General features: G+C 44.5%; 1 protein-coding gene across 17 annotated transcripts in view; it reads right to left on the reverse strand.

Moving 5' to 3' along the window:
- The window catches only part of CLASP1 (cytoplasmic linker associated protein 1), a 270,123-nt gene that overhangs the window by 17,633 nt on the left and 236,591 nt on the right, over nt 1–15,899 (reverse strand). For all 17 annotated transcript variants that reach the window (XM_081261195.1, XM_081261182.1, XM_081261194.1 and 14 more), the window contains 3 exons: nt 10,374–10,617; nt 7,755–7,945; nt 6,077–6,205 (listed from right to left, as the gene is read on the reverse strand). In XM_081261195.1, coding sequence (XP_081117321.1) covers nt 6,077–6,205; nt 7,755–7,945; nt 10,374–10,617 — 564 coding nt within the window. The remainder of the gene's footprint in view (nt 1–6,076; nt 6,206–7,754; nt 7,946–10,373; nt 10,618–15,899) is intronic.

A 15,899-nucleotide genomic window follows, 5' to 3' on the forward strand; every position in this document is an offset into this window, starting at 1 on the left:
ATTGCCTAGGCTGGCCTTGCAATTCCTTCTGCCTAAGCCTCCCAAGTGCCTCTATGGCCAGCTACTTAATTAAATTTAAATAGCCTCTCAGGTATATTTGGAGAAATAGTTATATCTGCTTTGGGTAAAATGAAAAAAACCTGACAAGTTTAACACAAATCAGTCTACTTTTTTCAATGGAAGAGGGTAAAAAAAAAAAAAAAAAAAAAAAAACCCACTATCTTCAAGTTTCAATGGTGCCAGCCACTTTTTCTCACCTGGCTATCATGGGGACCCTACGGACAGCACATGAAGGACCTTCCCCTCCTCGGTTAGCACCCAAGCACTCTAGACATCCAGTGCCTTGGTGACTTATCTGCAATTCCACAGCCTCAGAGATGGCAAGACCAGCAGGTAAGCCCAGGTCTTCCGACTCAACAGTCTAAAGTCCTGCAGGTCAGCAATGGCTCTTTCTGAAACCACAGATGCTATCAGATGGAGTCACACCTCGCTCCTAGGAGGGTCACTTCACCACAGAGAACAAATTACTCCCTCAGCCCTGAACAACAGTCACCTCATTCAGAACCAGATGCTTTGCACTTCATCATAAGCCCGTAAGGTAGGCCAGGGATCCCCAGTTGACCTGGAGACCATGATGGTCTCAGAAATATGGAGCCCTTCTGTAGCCCTGGTTTAGCAGAATTCAACCCAGGCGTGTCTTCCAAGTCCATGCTCCCCTGGCCAGGCTTCCTGGGCTCCCAGGTAAGAGTCCTCCCCCTGCCTGCTCCATCTGGACTGACCTCAGACCCTGGTCTCCTTTGGGCATTCTTCCTTGACTGTTTTAGCCCACTCCAAACTCCCGCTGTTCCTCACTCTAAAGCACACATTGATTGATTACTATAATGAACTCAAGGACACCGTAAGCTCTTTAAGGACTTCATCCCCCCCGCCCCCCTCAATCTGTCCCTGCTGCAATCACAAAACATTGACCAGAGTTTGCTATCAGGGTCAGGCTGCTGGTTCGGCAACTTGGAATTGCTCAAAGAGACTATCTAGGCTTCTGGTTTTGTCTGTTAATTAAAAAGCAAGAAATTCCAAAGGAAATGGGGCTTCTGGTCAAATCCCAAGGTTGGACTCATGGAAAATGGGAGATTAGAACTGATGAGGATTTAGGTTTGTTACTCAAAAGCAACTTTTACTATCTGGAAGCTGGATGGGACATGGATAGCCATCTTAGTCCACTCCCTGGGCTAACAGATAAGGAGGAAGCAAGGTCTGGAGAGGTGCTGTGAATTCTCCAGGTCCCCTCAGTATACTGTTCCCCAGAACCACGGACACATGGGAATTGCCCTGTGGGCTTCTGAGGGCCATTCCTCTGCACAGGGGTGTGATTGGGAGGTTAGACGGGAATTGTAACAGGCTTCTGCAGAACACCAGCTCAATAACATGGCTTTTCTGGCCTACTTGCTTTTCTATGGCCAAAAGCATTGCAGAAAGCAAAACAGGCTGGTTGAGGGAAGGCAGACAGCTAGTTCTAGGAAATTCTCTTATTTTAAAACTAACTTTGATCTGATTTCACTTTTAATTCCTTAAGGTCATAAAAGATAAAATTTAAATGGAAATGATTTAGAAATAAAATCTCACAAGCATAATAGTTATTTTATGTTTATTTAAGAATCCAACTTCCCCAAACAAGCCAAACCACCTAAACCTGAATTCTAATGTCTTAAACACTAAGATTTTTATGTGTGGTTAGAAATATTTGGTGGTCCAATACAGTGACATGAAATGCTACTATTTTCCTCTCTATTTTAATTTATTTATTAATTTTCCCCTATGTACTGGGGATTGATCTCAGTGGTGCTCTATCACTGAGTTATATCCTGAGCCCTTTTATTTTGAGACATGGTCTCACTAAATTGTCCAGGCTGGCCTTGAACTTGGAATCCTCCTGTCTCTGCCTCCTGAGTAGCTGAGACCACCAGTGTGCCAAAGCACTTGACTAAGTTTCCACTTTTAAGTGGGCAAATATAACTGATTATTCACTGATATGGCCAACTTCAGAAAATGCTAACTCTAATAATGGAAAATCCTCAGTGATGTTACAACATCTTCAAGAAGTACAGTTGGCACTTCTTTCTAGTTCAAATAGAACATTTACTGACAATTTTTAAAACCCTGTGGGTTCTATAAAGACACATGTCTGGGAGCAATGATCATCTTTGCATTTTGAAATGATTTATAATTTATAATTGACATATCCATGTGTTCCCAAGAGATAGGTGCTTTGCAAATGGATAGCAAGGTCTGTGAACAGTTTTATGTAGCAATAGTTATGCAGCATAATCCCAGTGACTGGGAGGCTGAGGCAGGAGGATCACAAGTTCAAGATCAGCCTCAGTAACTCAGTGAAACTTAAGTACTTGGTGAGACCCTGCCTCAAAAATAAATAAGCTGGGAGCGGTGGTGCATGCCTGTAATCTCAACAGCTTGGGAGGCTGAGACAGGAGGATCATGAGTTCAAAGCCAGCCTCAGCAAAAGCGAGATGCTAAGCAACTCAGTGAGACCCTGTCTTTAAATAAATAAATAGATAGATAGACAGGGCTGGAATGTAGCTCAGTGTAAAGTGCCTCTGGGTTTAAAAAAAAAAAATCTGTGAAGCAGATGATAGGTTTAAAAGCTTATTTCATGCTGGGAGTATAGCTCAGTGGTAGAGTGCCCGCCTGGCATGGAGAAGTCCTGGTTCTAACCCCAGAACTGCCAGAAAAAAGAAAAAAAGTGTATTTCCCTTTATATCTTTTTTCTCTCAACAGTCCTGCTCATACAGGGTCATAAACAAGGTGGCCAGCAGCAGGTGCTGGACTGGATTCACATCTTACAATGTCCCAGCCATCTCTTCCTCATGACATCTCTTCTTCCTCACCCAAAGAGAGACTCTGTATCTGACCCCAAAACAGACTACAAATTCTAAAAGGACAAGAGTTTAAGTTAATGGAGTTATCATGGAAAGCAGAAAATGGGCTCCAGGTTTTAAAAGGTTACTACCAAGCCTCAGCCCTTTAAGGTGTTAACTGAATGCCAACGCCACTGTAAACGGCAGATTCTTCGTTACTGGCACACCAGAACTCAACAGCAACATCATTTACTAAAAATTAAAAAAAAAAGTTAGATAATGGAAGAGATTTACTTATTAAATAGGGACTATGAAAAGATTATGTCTGGGCTGGGGTTATGGCTTAGCGGTAGAGCACTCGCCTTGCACGTGCGGAACCTGGGTTCGATCCTCAGCACCACATAAAAATAAATAAGTAAAATAAAGGTATTGTGTCCAACTATAACTAAAAAATAAATATTAAAAAAAGATCATGTCTAAACTGACAAACAACTCCTTTTAAAATAAAATGTCTAAATTTGTATCCAAATTCTCCAACCCTCAGGTTCAGGACAGGAGATCCACATTAGCTTCAGATGGGCAGCTCTAAGGGAGATTTAGTGCCTCATACCTTTTCAGTGTGTTAGAGAAATGTTTTCCCCCACAATTACTTTGATTTTTATTTACTTATTTTGTGGTGCTGGGGATTGAACCCAGGGCCTCACACATGCCAAGCTACTGCTTTACTATGGAGCTGCCCCGAGCCCTCTTTAAGACAGGATCTTGCTAAATTGCCCATGCTGGTCTCCAACTTCAGATCCTCCTGCCTCAGCCTCCTGAGGAGCTAGAATTAGCCGGAAATAGGGGCATGTGTCACCTCTCCTGGAACACAGTTCCTTTTAAAAGAACCTCAGAAAACAGACTCTTGTTTACAGGATGAAAAAACAAGCCAACTTGTCATTAGCCTCACCTTATCCATCCTGTGCAACAGCTTTTATGACAGGTTTCAGATTCTAGAAAAGGTGTTTCTAGAAGTTGCCCTGTACTACTGCGGTTCCACAGCCAGAGCTAACATACAGCGGCATGGTGACTAGCACAGCCTGCAAGAGAGGACACCAGTGCCAGTGTCTCTCAGAGCAGTCCTCTGCGAACCAGCCACTCAGGGTTTTTTTTTTTTTTTTTTTTTTGGTACTGGAAATTGAACTCAGGGGCACTCGACCACTGAGCCACATCCCCAGCCCTGTTTTGTATTTTATTTAGAGACAGGGTCTCACTGAGTTGCTTAGTGTCTCACTGTTACTGAGATTGGCTTTGAACTCGTGATCCTCCTGCCTCAGCCTCCTGAGCCGCTGGGATTACAGGTGTGCGCCACATCTCAGGGTTGTTTTGTTTCTATTTTGGTGTGTGTGATACAGGGCCTCACACATTCGAGGAAGCGCTCTACTACTAGTAGGCCACCTCCCCAGCCCTCATGTTCTTATTCCCTGCTGAAGTCTGGGTTTCATCTGAAAATATAAAATGAGAAAAAGACCTGAAACCTAAATACATAGGTGCCCAAGTAGCTTCTGGCAGTGTGACAGATTGCAGCTTCAAGAGGGAATGGCAAGGGCACAGAGTCAAGGTGAATTTGAAAGTATGCAAAGCAGGGGAGTCTGCCAACATGTGCGCTCCACTCAGAACAGTCTCCTCCTTGGGCTGTGTCAGGTCAACGATGACAGCAGTGTGTGGGGGGTGGGGTGGGGGGGCTCGGGTTACAAGAATTCCACCTTCACACAGAGTTGCTGCATTTATTTGAGGCAGGAGATTTCCTGCTTTTCCCTTGGTCAATGTAAGGGCATCGCATCCAGAAGAGCTTTCTCTTCTAGATCACTCATTTTGCAGGGAAAAAACAAAACATCCCAAGAAAACAGTAAATAGCACACAGATGACTTAATTCTATTACCTAATACTTCTTATTGTCAAGATCTGGTTTAAAGACAGACACCCTGCAATGGAACAGTCAGTACGTGCCAATATACTGTCTCGAGCTTATGATTTCACTTTAATCTTCCATTCAAACATGTCCTTTACTGTGAAAGCAACCATTATCATCATCCAGGTAAAAAAGAAAATCAATTTCACTTCATTTTTTGAAGGACAAACTATTATGATTTTAAAAAAGAAATCAAGTCAGCACAGGCCATCTGTCCCTTACAAGAGACCAAGACCTGGTTCACTGCTGGGCAGGGTTCTCTGGGATCCTCCTTTCTCATCTGGGAGAACTTTGGTTGATTATATTAGCATATCCAATCCTCATTTTTAAGTGCACTATTGTAAATGGAAGTGTTTTGTTCACACGTTATTGATTCTTGCCATTACACAACCAGGTCAGGTTTTGGAACACAAGTTATTAGCTGGAAAACACAGCTACTGCCTATGGACTCGGAGTTGTGCTAGGACTAGCAGGTGGAGGCATGCTAAGCCAGAGCAGGGGATTCTGCCCTTGCTGAGCCACAAGTTAGTGACTAGAGAGGTCAAAACCACCACTGTTCAAGTAGCCACTGTCAAAGAGAAACACTCCATTTAGAGTCTCATTCTTTGGATTTTGTTCTTTTGTGGTGCTGGGGTCCAAACCTAGTGTTCTGCCACTGGGTTACATCCTCAATCCTAGGGTTTCCTTCTTTCCATAGACCTGTTCTAATCCCAAGTCCCTTAATCCACAAACCTGCTTATAAAAGGATCAAGTAAGAGCCAAGAGAGTAATCTGAGGAAGCAATTACGTCTCACTGGGGTCAAAGTCATTTTAAATTTTCTAACGTTCTAAATTTACAAAGTTTGTTTCCCACAGTCCTGTTATTGAAGGGTGCTGCTAAACTCCTTTGTTTAGGATGGATGCCCACTTTCTGTGGGCCTTCAGCCACTCACGGGACTATTGAGCCACAGGTACTGAACAAGTCGACGAGCATCAGCCAGGTGTCCGCCAAGAAGCCACTGTCTGTGACACATGTGAAGGGTGGACACACATCCTGCCTGCTCTCCAACAAGCAGTTGGAGTCCTGGGGCCGGAGAACCAGAGGGATGCTTAGCTGGCATTTTAAATGTGCCCACTGCTCAGCCATAATATGGCGATGGAAACTTCACACTGTACGATGGGCTGAGTTAGAGGGAGAGACTCTCTTTCCCTGTCCTCTCCCCCACCCCCCACCTGTTCCCCCAGCCCCATCTGTTCAGCAGCCCTGGCTCACCTCCTTGTGGGAGTCTTTGTGGGCTTCCAGAGTCTTCATGATCGTCAGCTCAGCGTAGTTTTTGAATCTTGCAGGCTGGTTTCTCAGAATTTCCCGTAAAACTCGCAATGCCAGTGCTCGAATTGAATGCTGGGTACGAGAAGAAATGCAACCCTCAGTAACAATACATACCCTTGAGGAGCCATACCAGCTCCAGGGTCCGCAAGGCCCAGCGCCTAGTTCTGGGTTCCCCAGCATCTCAAAAACCCCTCTACCCAGACTGCATGGTTTACTTGACAGGGACTCTCCAGACAGTTAGCTCTAGGCGGGCAGGCACTGTGTGGCATGGTGCATCCCAGACCCAGCCCTAGGAGGAACCACAGAGGCTTCTTGAATGAGCTTTGAACTGCAGACCAAATGAGGATAACACCTCCAAGTTCATTATCAGTTTCCTGGGGATTGCCGGAATGCCTGAGACTTCAGGATAGAAATTACACTTCTGTAAAGTATACCAAAGGACAGACACAAAGCATCTAGCTCATTCCTGGGCATGGCCTGTGAACTCTTGAGAGACAGCTGCAGACCTGCTGGTACGCCTGACCTTCTATGTGATGAGATCATGATGGGTACAGGCCCAGAGTTGTTTAAGGCCCGAGTCATGTGTCTGGAGGAAAGCCATCCCAAACAGACGGCTAATCTCAAGAAAAGAGAATGGCGTTTACACCAAACACAGCCAAGAAGTACATCCTGATTCCTTGTCACTCAGCTGTACAATTTGCACACGAACACACGACCACCTGCTTTCCACGGGCCATCATTTCACCTCCTGATGGAGCCCAGCTAAGCGCAACTGCTTCCCCAGCCAGTACTGGATGTAAAGAAGTTAGTGCAGACCTCTCGCTACCCTTCTTCTGTCTTACTATCCCTACCCCCAAGCACTGAGTAAGCCACCCTCTTTTCCTCCTCTGTCACGCGAGCGAGTCACCATCACGATGATCCTGGGCAGGCCTGGTTAGCGTCTCCCAGTCCTGCCCAACTAGCTCCTCACCACACACACACTGTAGCTGTTTTTGCTAACCTACACAAGGCCAATGTGGAGGGATGGATTTTTACTACTAAAAAGTTTAATTCTGGCAATTCCCAACATCTATTCATGTCACAAATACCTAGTATGTCACCTTCAAGTGTCCTAGCATGAAGAGGGTCTTTAATTCTAAAACAAATACTATAGGAGTCACAGTGATGCAACTGTCACTTGTCTGACTGACCCAGATTACTGAGAGGAACTGTGAACACAAGTAGGGTGAACCAAGATGGAGTTTCAGGGGATGCAATATTTAAGAGTCTTTAAAAAAATAAACCCTTCTACTTTTCCATTACATGTAAAACAGAAATGAATTCACAAGGAAGATGCATCTTAAGAGACACATTCTATTCTAATGAAGCTTTAAGCAATTCTGTGTCAAAGTAACTAAATGCAAGAATGAGTTTCCCTCAACTACTGCAAACCCAGTTAGAGAAGTAGAGGCCTATCACTAATAAACATGTTACCTTAAACTATGTGAAAACTGAATAAATGTTTTGAGGTCAACTATGAGTGCAATCCAGAAATGAAAGCAGAAGCTAACACCTCCTCAGCAAAGGACATCAAAACCTGCCACATGGAAAGGGGCTGTATGGGGACAAGTCAGCGCCTCACATCTTTGTCTCCCAGGGTCTCCAGCAGCAGCAGCAAGATGGTCTTGAAGTGCTCCTCCCAGACGCCCAGGCTGTCTTCCCTGGTGATCTTGAGCAGCTCTAGCAGGGCACCTTTCCGCTCCTCCACCCGCTCGTTGTGGTTGGACAGTTCTTTCAGCAGGTCAGCCACCAGGTCAGAATGGTCAATGGGCACTGGGGAGAAACACATGACAGATGTCACCTCAGGAGGAAATGCTGGCCACAGGGCTCCTGCAATCCTCTCCTTCTCCCCATATCCTGTGCCTTTCCCTTTGTGCTCTCCCCCAGCCCTGCAGACCTTCCCAGGCCATGACAGCTGTCCAGTGCAGTTCTTGGTGTCTCTGCCTTTCCTTGCCATCTTTTCCCTTTAATTTTAGACAGAGAAAATACTAGATCCCTCCGAAAGTCCACACCCAGCCAAAAGCCTCTTCTTGACTGTATTCTTTTCCCAAACTCTGTTCCACTGCAGGACAGACCCACTCCAGTACACCTGTATTCTAGGTCACCATCATCTCTAACGTGTTCCCTTTGAATGTCCACAGCTTGGGAACCAGCACAGTGAACAAATATCAAAAAAGGTGTCTGCACTATTTAGAGACTGTCTGTTCAGACGGGACAGCCTGCACAAGATCACTTAGAACAGTTACTTGCAAGGCCCTGAATCATATTACCGGTAGAAAGACCTATCCTGTCTCTTTCCACGTTTGTTTAAGAGACTCAATTCTGAATATGCAACTTTAAAGAGAGAGGAAAACAGACAAATAAAGCAAATATGAAGAACTACTGAAATGTATATTTGCATATTTCTTTAGCTTTTGACATTGGGAAGAAAAGCACACAAGGAAGTTTAAATTGTTCAAAGAAGCTTGTTACTTCCCCCTTGCCATCCCACCTTTTTCTTTAAGCCTTTTAGTACACAGTTGGTAGATAAATAATAACTGATATTCTAATCTCGATTTGACCTTAATCAAAATCAATAATGGATAAGGTAAATGATGTTCCAATTCTACAAATAATGAAGAAAACAGGCCACTTCTCCCAGAAAACACAGTCACAGACACTCCACACCCTGAGCCCACTGCCCAGGGAACAGTGCTGGGACAGATGCCGAGTGCCTACACACCACAGTGGCAGTGGACAGCCAGCAGGGTCTGTTCTCCAGCTCCTGGACCACTGAAGGGCTTCTTTTCAAACCCAACATCTGTCACTGTTGATCCCTCTCTCTCCTTGTGTCTCTGCATCTGGCATATGCCCTTCCCGTAGCCCTCCTCTCATACTCGTGTGATCACTGTGAGCCTGCTACCCAACAGGCTTGGGCCACCCGGGCCCTCACACTTCAGAATGTACAGAAGGCAGGTGAGTGGATGTTAATTGCTTAGCGTTCTAATTTAGGGTTCTCAGTTAATTATTCACTCAAAAATAAAACAGTAGGCTTTGACATAAGACATATACACATAATTTCTTTTGTTCTTTTTTTGGTGGGGGGGGGACGGGATGTAATACATCCTCAGCCCTTGTTATATTTAATTTTGAGACAGGGTCTTACTAAGTTGCCCAGGCTGGCCTTGAACTTTCAATCCTCCTGCCTCAATCTCCCAAGTCACTGGGTTTATAGGCATGCACCACCTAAACCTGGCTCGGATATATGTGAAATTTTAAAAGTCACTATGAAGTGGAAATAAAGCAAGTGAACATGACAAGTGAGGTAAAAAATGATAAAAGTAAGCTCTAGATTAAATATATACCCTCAAAACTATACATTCTTACTCACTTGTTACTTAATAATAAACACTGATCTTTTTTCTTTTATTTTTCTGGTGCTGGGATTGAATCCAGGGCCCTCTACCACTAGTCCTTGGACATTGGTCTTAATATGGGAGTAAGGAAAATCCCAGGCTAGTTCTACTGCGGACTACCTGTGTTATATTTTATGCAAGAAACATAACCTTTCTGAGCCTCAGTTTCTTAATATGCAAACTGGGAAAGAAGGCCTCTATTTCAGTGAGATGAGTACTCTGCTCAGCACCACGCACACACGTGGTAAGGCAAGTGCTCCGTGATGCTACCTGGCCTCCCTCTCACCATGGCACAGCTCAGGGAGGGCTGCTTAAGGGCTACTGGGAGAGAAGAGGGGAGCCTCTGGGGGTACTTCTGATCTCACTTCCATGGCTGAGGGAGCTGGGAGGGCAGAGGTCAAGGCCTTCCCAGACACTGTGCACTGAGCTCTGTGATAGGATGTCCTCCCCATCAGCTCCTGCCCACTCAGGCCGGGCATCCTCATGATGTCTCCCCAGTGGTAGAGCTAGCTGGCCTTCTCTGCATAGCTGTCCCGGCTGCGATTTTACACAGTTGGTGTGATTATTTATTCCTGGTGTCTTCATGACCAGACTGCAAGTGTGCAGAGGGCCAGGACTGCTGAGGCTTTGTCCACTGAGTGCTCGCATGCCTAAGCACAGGTCAGGATTCAGTAAGTGGAGTCTGAGCCAACAACTGAACAGCACAGACCCAGTATTTCCATTTATAATTGATTAATACGCTCAGGGATGGTCTGACAAGAGGGAAGGCATTTCTGGATGAAGGACAACCAAGCAAAGAGACAAACCATCTCTGAGCTGCTCCATGTCATCGTCAAACACGGCCTCCTTCAGGGCGGTCTTGTCGTAGGCATTGATGGTGTCCGAGTAGGGATACGGGTTGTACTCCCGTGCACGCGGTCCTGGGAAGGCACGCGGAGGCTGGGTGTTGAGGAGGGAGGTCTTGTTGTCCAGAGCTGTCCTGCCTCCCTCGCCTTCACTGCCTCCCCGGCCCTCGGTGGCTGGCGAGGCAGCTCCTCCATCACGGGACACCTGGAACACAGCACACTGTCAACACAGGTTTTCTCTGAATGCCCAGAAATACTACTAGAGCCAGAGATTTTCATTGGAAACCTGGCCACTGACAAAAGAACAGCTAGGAGCATCTCATAAGCTACCGTAAAGGGGAATACACTTTTAGGATTGTTGTGTCCACCCAGTCATTCACTTACACTTACATCTACTTTACTCTGTTATTTGGGGATTGGTTGTACTCGAGCATTTCCAAGGGATTGATTCCATGACATCCTGAAGAATCTTGGGAAGGGAAAGCCGTGCCCTCCGTGACCAGTACTCGAGGACCCTCACAGATGCCCTGCCAATGTCCCCCAAGAGACACTCCCAGCTGCGATCACTAAGCCTAAGGCTCTCCAGCCCCCTAGTCAGTTCCTGTATGTATTCATGAGGCTGGGCCAGACAATAGCGGTCACCCTCACTGAGGGGGACCCCAGCACCTCCTGGGCAGAGGCACTTCTCCTCTGGATAGTTCTGACTCAGGGTCAAAGAATTAATCTTCGTTATTTTCTGAGTTCTGTTTTTTTTTTTTTTTTCCCCTAAGAATACTGTAAGAACTGTCTTTGAAAAACCAAAGCCCCAGTCTTCTGATGGCCCCACACCATGTCTTGGCCCCTCTATCCCTAGGGGCCTCTCCTGAGGCACACTGGCCTGGCTAGCCCCCTCTGCAGGGTGGCACTGTAACCGAGCCAGTATGGGCTGACCAACGGCAATGGGACAGGCTCTCTCACCCAGACACTGACTGCCAAAGTACGGGGGACATGCTCCCAGGCAGCCAGACCACCCTGGGGACTGCAAGGCAACATTTTCCTTGGGCTGCTGCTGACGAGACATCTCTCTCATTTTGTGCTTATGCACTTGCTTGTTTTTCTCATAGTTAAACACTTATAACATGTCATTTTAATCACTTGTGAATGTACGATTTGGTGACATTAAATACACTCGTGATGTTGTGTAAACATCCTCACTATGTACACCCCAAACCTTTGCATCATTCCCAATAAAAACTCTACACCCACTAAAAAATAACTTCCTTTCCCTTCTTTCCCCACTCCATAACCTCTATTCTATTTTTTGTCTCTATGAATTTTTCTGCAAATAAAGGGAATTATAAAATATTTGCCTTTTTATGACTGTTTTACCTGTTTCACTCAGCATGTTTTTCAAGATTCAACCAGGTATAGCACATATCAGGTTCCATTCCTTTTTAAGGCTGAATAATATTCCATTGTCTATATATATCATGTTTTCTTTATTCATGCATCTGTTGATGGACATATGGGTTGTTTCTACTTTTTGTCTACTGTGGATAATTCTGCTATGAACACTGGTATTCAAATACGTGTTTAAAACCTTGCTTTCAATTCTTTTGGATCTATACCTAGTGAAAAAGCTGATAAGCATTTGGCTTTTAACATCCACAAATAATTTTATTCCGATTTAATTAAGATAAAGGATATAATATATGCATAGGCCTGAACAAATCAGGACCAAAAAGATATAATCATATCTCAATAGCTGTTACTCTGAGTAAAAGATAATTCAGAGATGGTTTTAATTTTTTCTTCGCAAATTCTTCTAAAAAATAGATTGCTACTATAATGAAAACACCTTTTATTAAAGGAAAGAGATTTAAATAACTTCAGACATTTAAAAAATAATGCTACACAATCCTAGTTCTAATCACCTTTAACAATAATAAAAATCTTACTTTTGTTTCATATTTATCATCCCACTCTTGGTCTATATGTGGACTTTACGCAGGGTGGAGGAACCCCAGGGTATGTAGCAGTTTATATCTTGCTTTCCTTACTCCATAAGCATTTCATGTGTGAATAAAGTTTTGTAGCCATCATGTTTAATCATATCACTAATTTTATTTATTTGTTTTTTAAATAAGATTAACACAACTATTCCCCTTCTATATTAAAAAAAAGGTTTGCTTTTTGCTACATAAATAATGTTAAATACACAACTTTGTGGAAATAATTTATTTATTTAGGTAAATAAATAAATTGTTCTTTTCTTTTGCCGAGTTCCTTATTTAACACAGATTATTGGGCAAAGGATATGAAAATCACATTTGTATATATATTCTAAAACAACTATATCACTTTTCCAAGCCACCAATATTGCCCTAGTTTCTTATAACCTTTCTACCATTAAATGACGTCTACTTAAAAGCAGAATAGGACTTCAATTTCCATGCCTTGTACTCTGTGATTACTCATTAGGGGGGACTTTCCCCGACGTGTGACAATCTTGTTTCTCCTCATGTGAGCTGTGCTCCCACTGGATGGGACGTTCGTTCTGTGGTCCTCCCCCGTCCAGGCTGGGTCTGTTCATCCGGCTCTGGGAGACATACTCCTGACTTCTACACTCAATGCAGTTTTGCCCTACCTCAGCTTCTCAGCTAACCAGTTAGTAATTATGATGAAGATGCTGGACTGCAAACTTCCTCAACTCTTTGCAGTGCTGGGGACGGGAGCCAGGGTCTTGAGCAAGCCAGACAAGTGCTCTCCCCCTGAGCCACACCCCAGCCCTACACTTTGATTTTTTGGCTCTACTGTTACTTTTCACTCTACCTTTTCTAGTCACATCCTCACTCAGGAACAGCCCCACCTCTGGAAAACAGCAGGCCCTTCAAGTCTACTGTTCCACATCTGTGGACTCAACCAGCTATAGGTCAAAGCTATTCAGATAAAAACCCTGCATCTGTAATGGACACGTACAGACTTCATTTTCTTGTCTCTATTCTCTAGACAATACAGTATAACAACTGTTTACACAGCAGTCACATTGTATTAGGTATTGTAAGCAACCTAAGGATGAATTAAAGGGTATGGAAGAGCTGTAGCAGTGGTGCACACCTGCCGGAGGACTGCAGGTTCAAAGCCAGACTCAGGGTCTAGCAAGGCCCTACATAACTTAGTAAGACCCTGCCTCCAAATAATGCGAGGCTTCTCAAGCCCTCTTTACTTCTTCCCATCAAGCTTCACTTCTTTCCATGTTCACTGCGGTTTCTTTGGTGAAAAATTATACATCACCTAAATGTTCCAAAACAGGCCACTGGGTACACGTCCCATACACATGCTGAATTATCAAGCAACCATAAAAGTTCATACAGAGGAATACCAATGGGGAAAGCACTCATGTCCTGTGCCAAGCAGGACACACAATATGATATCAAACCCCCCCCCCCCGTCAGATGAGTCATGTGTTGACATCATAACTAGATTTAGAGGAAGGCACATCTGTACAGCTCACACAACAGTGTGACTTTTTGGCTCTACTGTTACTTTTCACTCTACCTTTTCTAGTCACATCCTCACTTAGGAACAGCCCCACCTCCCTATATTTGCAGGCCCTTCAAGTCTACTGTTCCACATCTACTGTTCTCATCGTCATTCTTATGAACCAAAAAGGAACCTGATAGCACTTTTATAAAAACAATATTACATATTGCCCTAAATGTGTGTGTACACACACACACACACACACACACACACACACACAGGAACAAAATAACTGTGGCTATATCTAGAGATAGCAATTTCTTTTCTTTCCATTATCTAAATATACATTGGGCATATGTTACAGTTATAACTGGATAAAGTAATCCCTGGTAGAGCTCTGTTTTCCTAGGCTCTCTACTGTATTGACAGGACTTCCGTTTCCTCAGTCAGATCCCCTCACTCCCAGGGGGGCTTTTGGAGATACCTCTCATTCTCCTCCCCACCCCAAGCCCCAGGCTTCAGAGCAGGAGCCACAGTGGGAACACAGTCCCTGTCCTCCCCACACGCCCACCCTCTCTCCTTCCTGGCTAAGGCCAATTGCTCCACCTGGGCCCACATCTCATGCCCCACATCCTGAAGGCTCTGTGTTCGTGAGTCATCTGCTCCCTTCCATGGTATAAACAGAGATTTTTAGGTCAGTCTCTCCCACCTGAAAAGCCCCTTGAATGAACCCCATCTCTTCCCAGTTTCTCTATGTGCTTCCTCAACCCACTGTAGTCTGGTATCCATTCTCATCTCTGCACTGAACTATGCCTTCAAAAGCCAATTAACTCTTAGAAGAAACTGAATTTGGAAATCATAGTCCATGTGTATAAAGTTACTTAAGATAAAAAAAAAAAAAAACATGGAAGTCCAAACAATGGCCTCATTCTCAAAGAAAAGCTCTTGATTCTACATTAAAACATTTTGAAGTAAATGCATATTTCATATAATTTAGGTTTAAACAGAATTAAATATTTAATGCAAATAGTTTTAAAGAATCCATTGGCACCAATTTATTCCACTTCTGACCTGTTACCTCTTTGTCTAGAAAGTCCTTCCTCAACAGTTTGCCCACCTCCCATAACCACAGGCTCCCTGGTTCATTCTCTTGGCATCACTTGTCCTTGGGATTCTGTCCTTAACCTCACTTGGGATTTGACTCCCTGTTCTTTTCACTACCATCAAGCCACTCCTCTGCCCTCAGGCACTGGCTGACACTCCTGACTGGCATCTTTACAGGCCTAATGACCATGTTCACACACTGTTCACACACCCACAGCTGAATTTACTATGGCCCCAAGAGGTCACCATATACTTGAATGGCACCACTGAATGGCACCAGCTCTGACTTCAGACTCTTCTGTTTCTGTTCTTGCCCTGTCACTTCCTCCAGAATTATTCTCCATCCTCCTCTAGTGAGAGCAATCTTTCTAAAATGTTAAGTGGGACCATGTCACTTCCCTGCTTAAAAATCCTTCAAAGACTCTCCACTGTCCCCAGGACAAAGTCAAGGAACAGGCTAGAAATTCCTCTAGTGTGTGGGCTCTTCTTGAGCTGACCTCTGAGGCTCTTCTTTGAAAACCACCCCAACAACATGGTCCACCCACTCTCCACTTCAGCCATAATGAATATGAACAAACTCTGGGCTGCTCTCCTTTCCTGACCTTCACACAGGTCCTGCCTGACTATGACTCTCCTGCTGACAGACTCCTGACCGTCAGGTCACCCCAGAGGGCCATACCACCTCTGCAGCAGCTTTCTTAGCACCAGGCTTGTGGGTGTGAGTCCTGACCACATCCACTGCACCACCATCTTGTGCTTGCTTGCCTGGCTCTCCCACAAGCTCCCAGGAGGCTGGTGTCTGTTTCAGGGTCACCATTTTACGCTATGTAGTAGGAATAAAATATGGGATAAACAAAAGCAAACTGAGAAAAGGACATTTGATATTCCTTGCAAAGATAGTCACGGTGACTTTTCTGAATT

The sequence above is a fragment of the Spermophilus citellus genome, assembly GCF_964194105.1.
Source record: "Spermophilus citellus genome assembly, chromosome: 11".
NCBI classification, from domain to species: domain Eukaryota; kingdom Metazoa; phylum Chordata; class Mammalia; order Rodentia; family Sciuridae; genus Spermophilus; species Spermophilus citellus.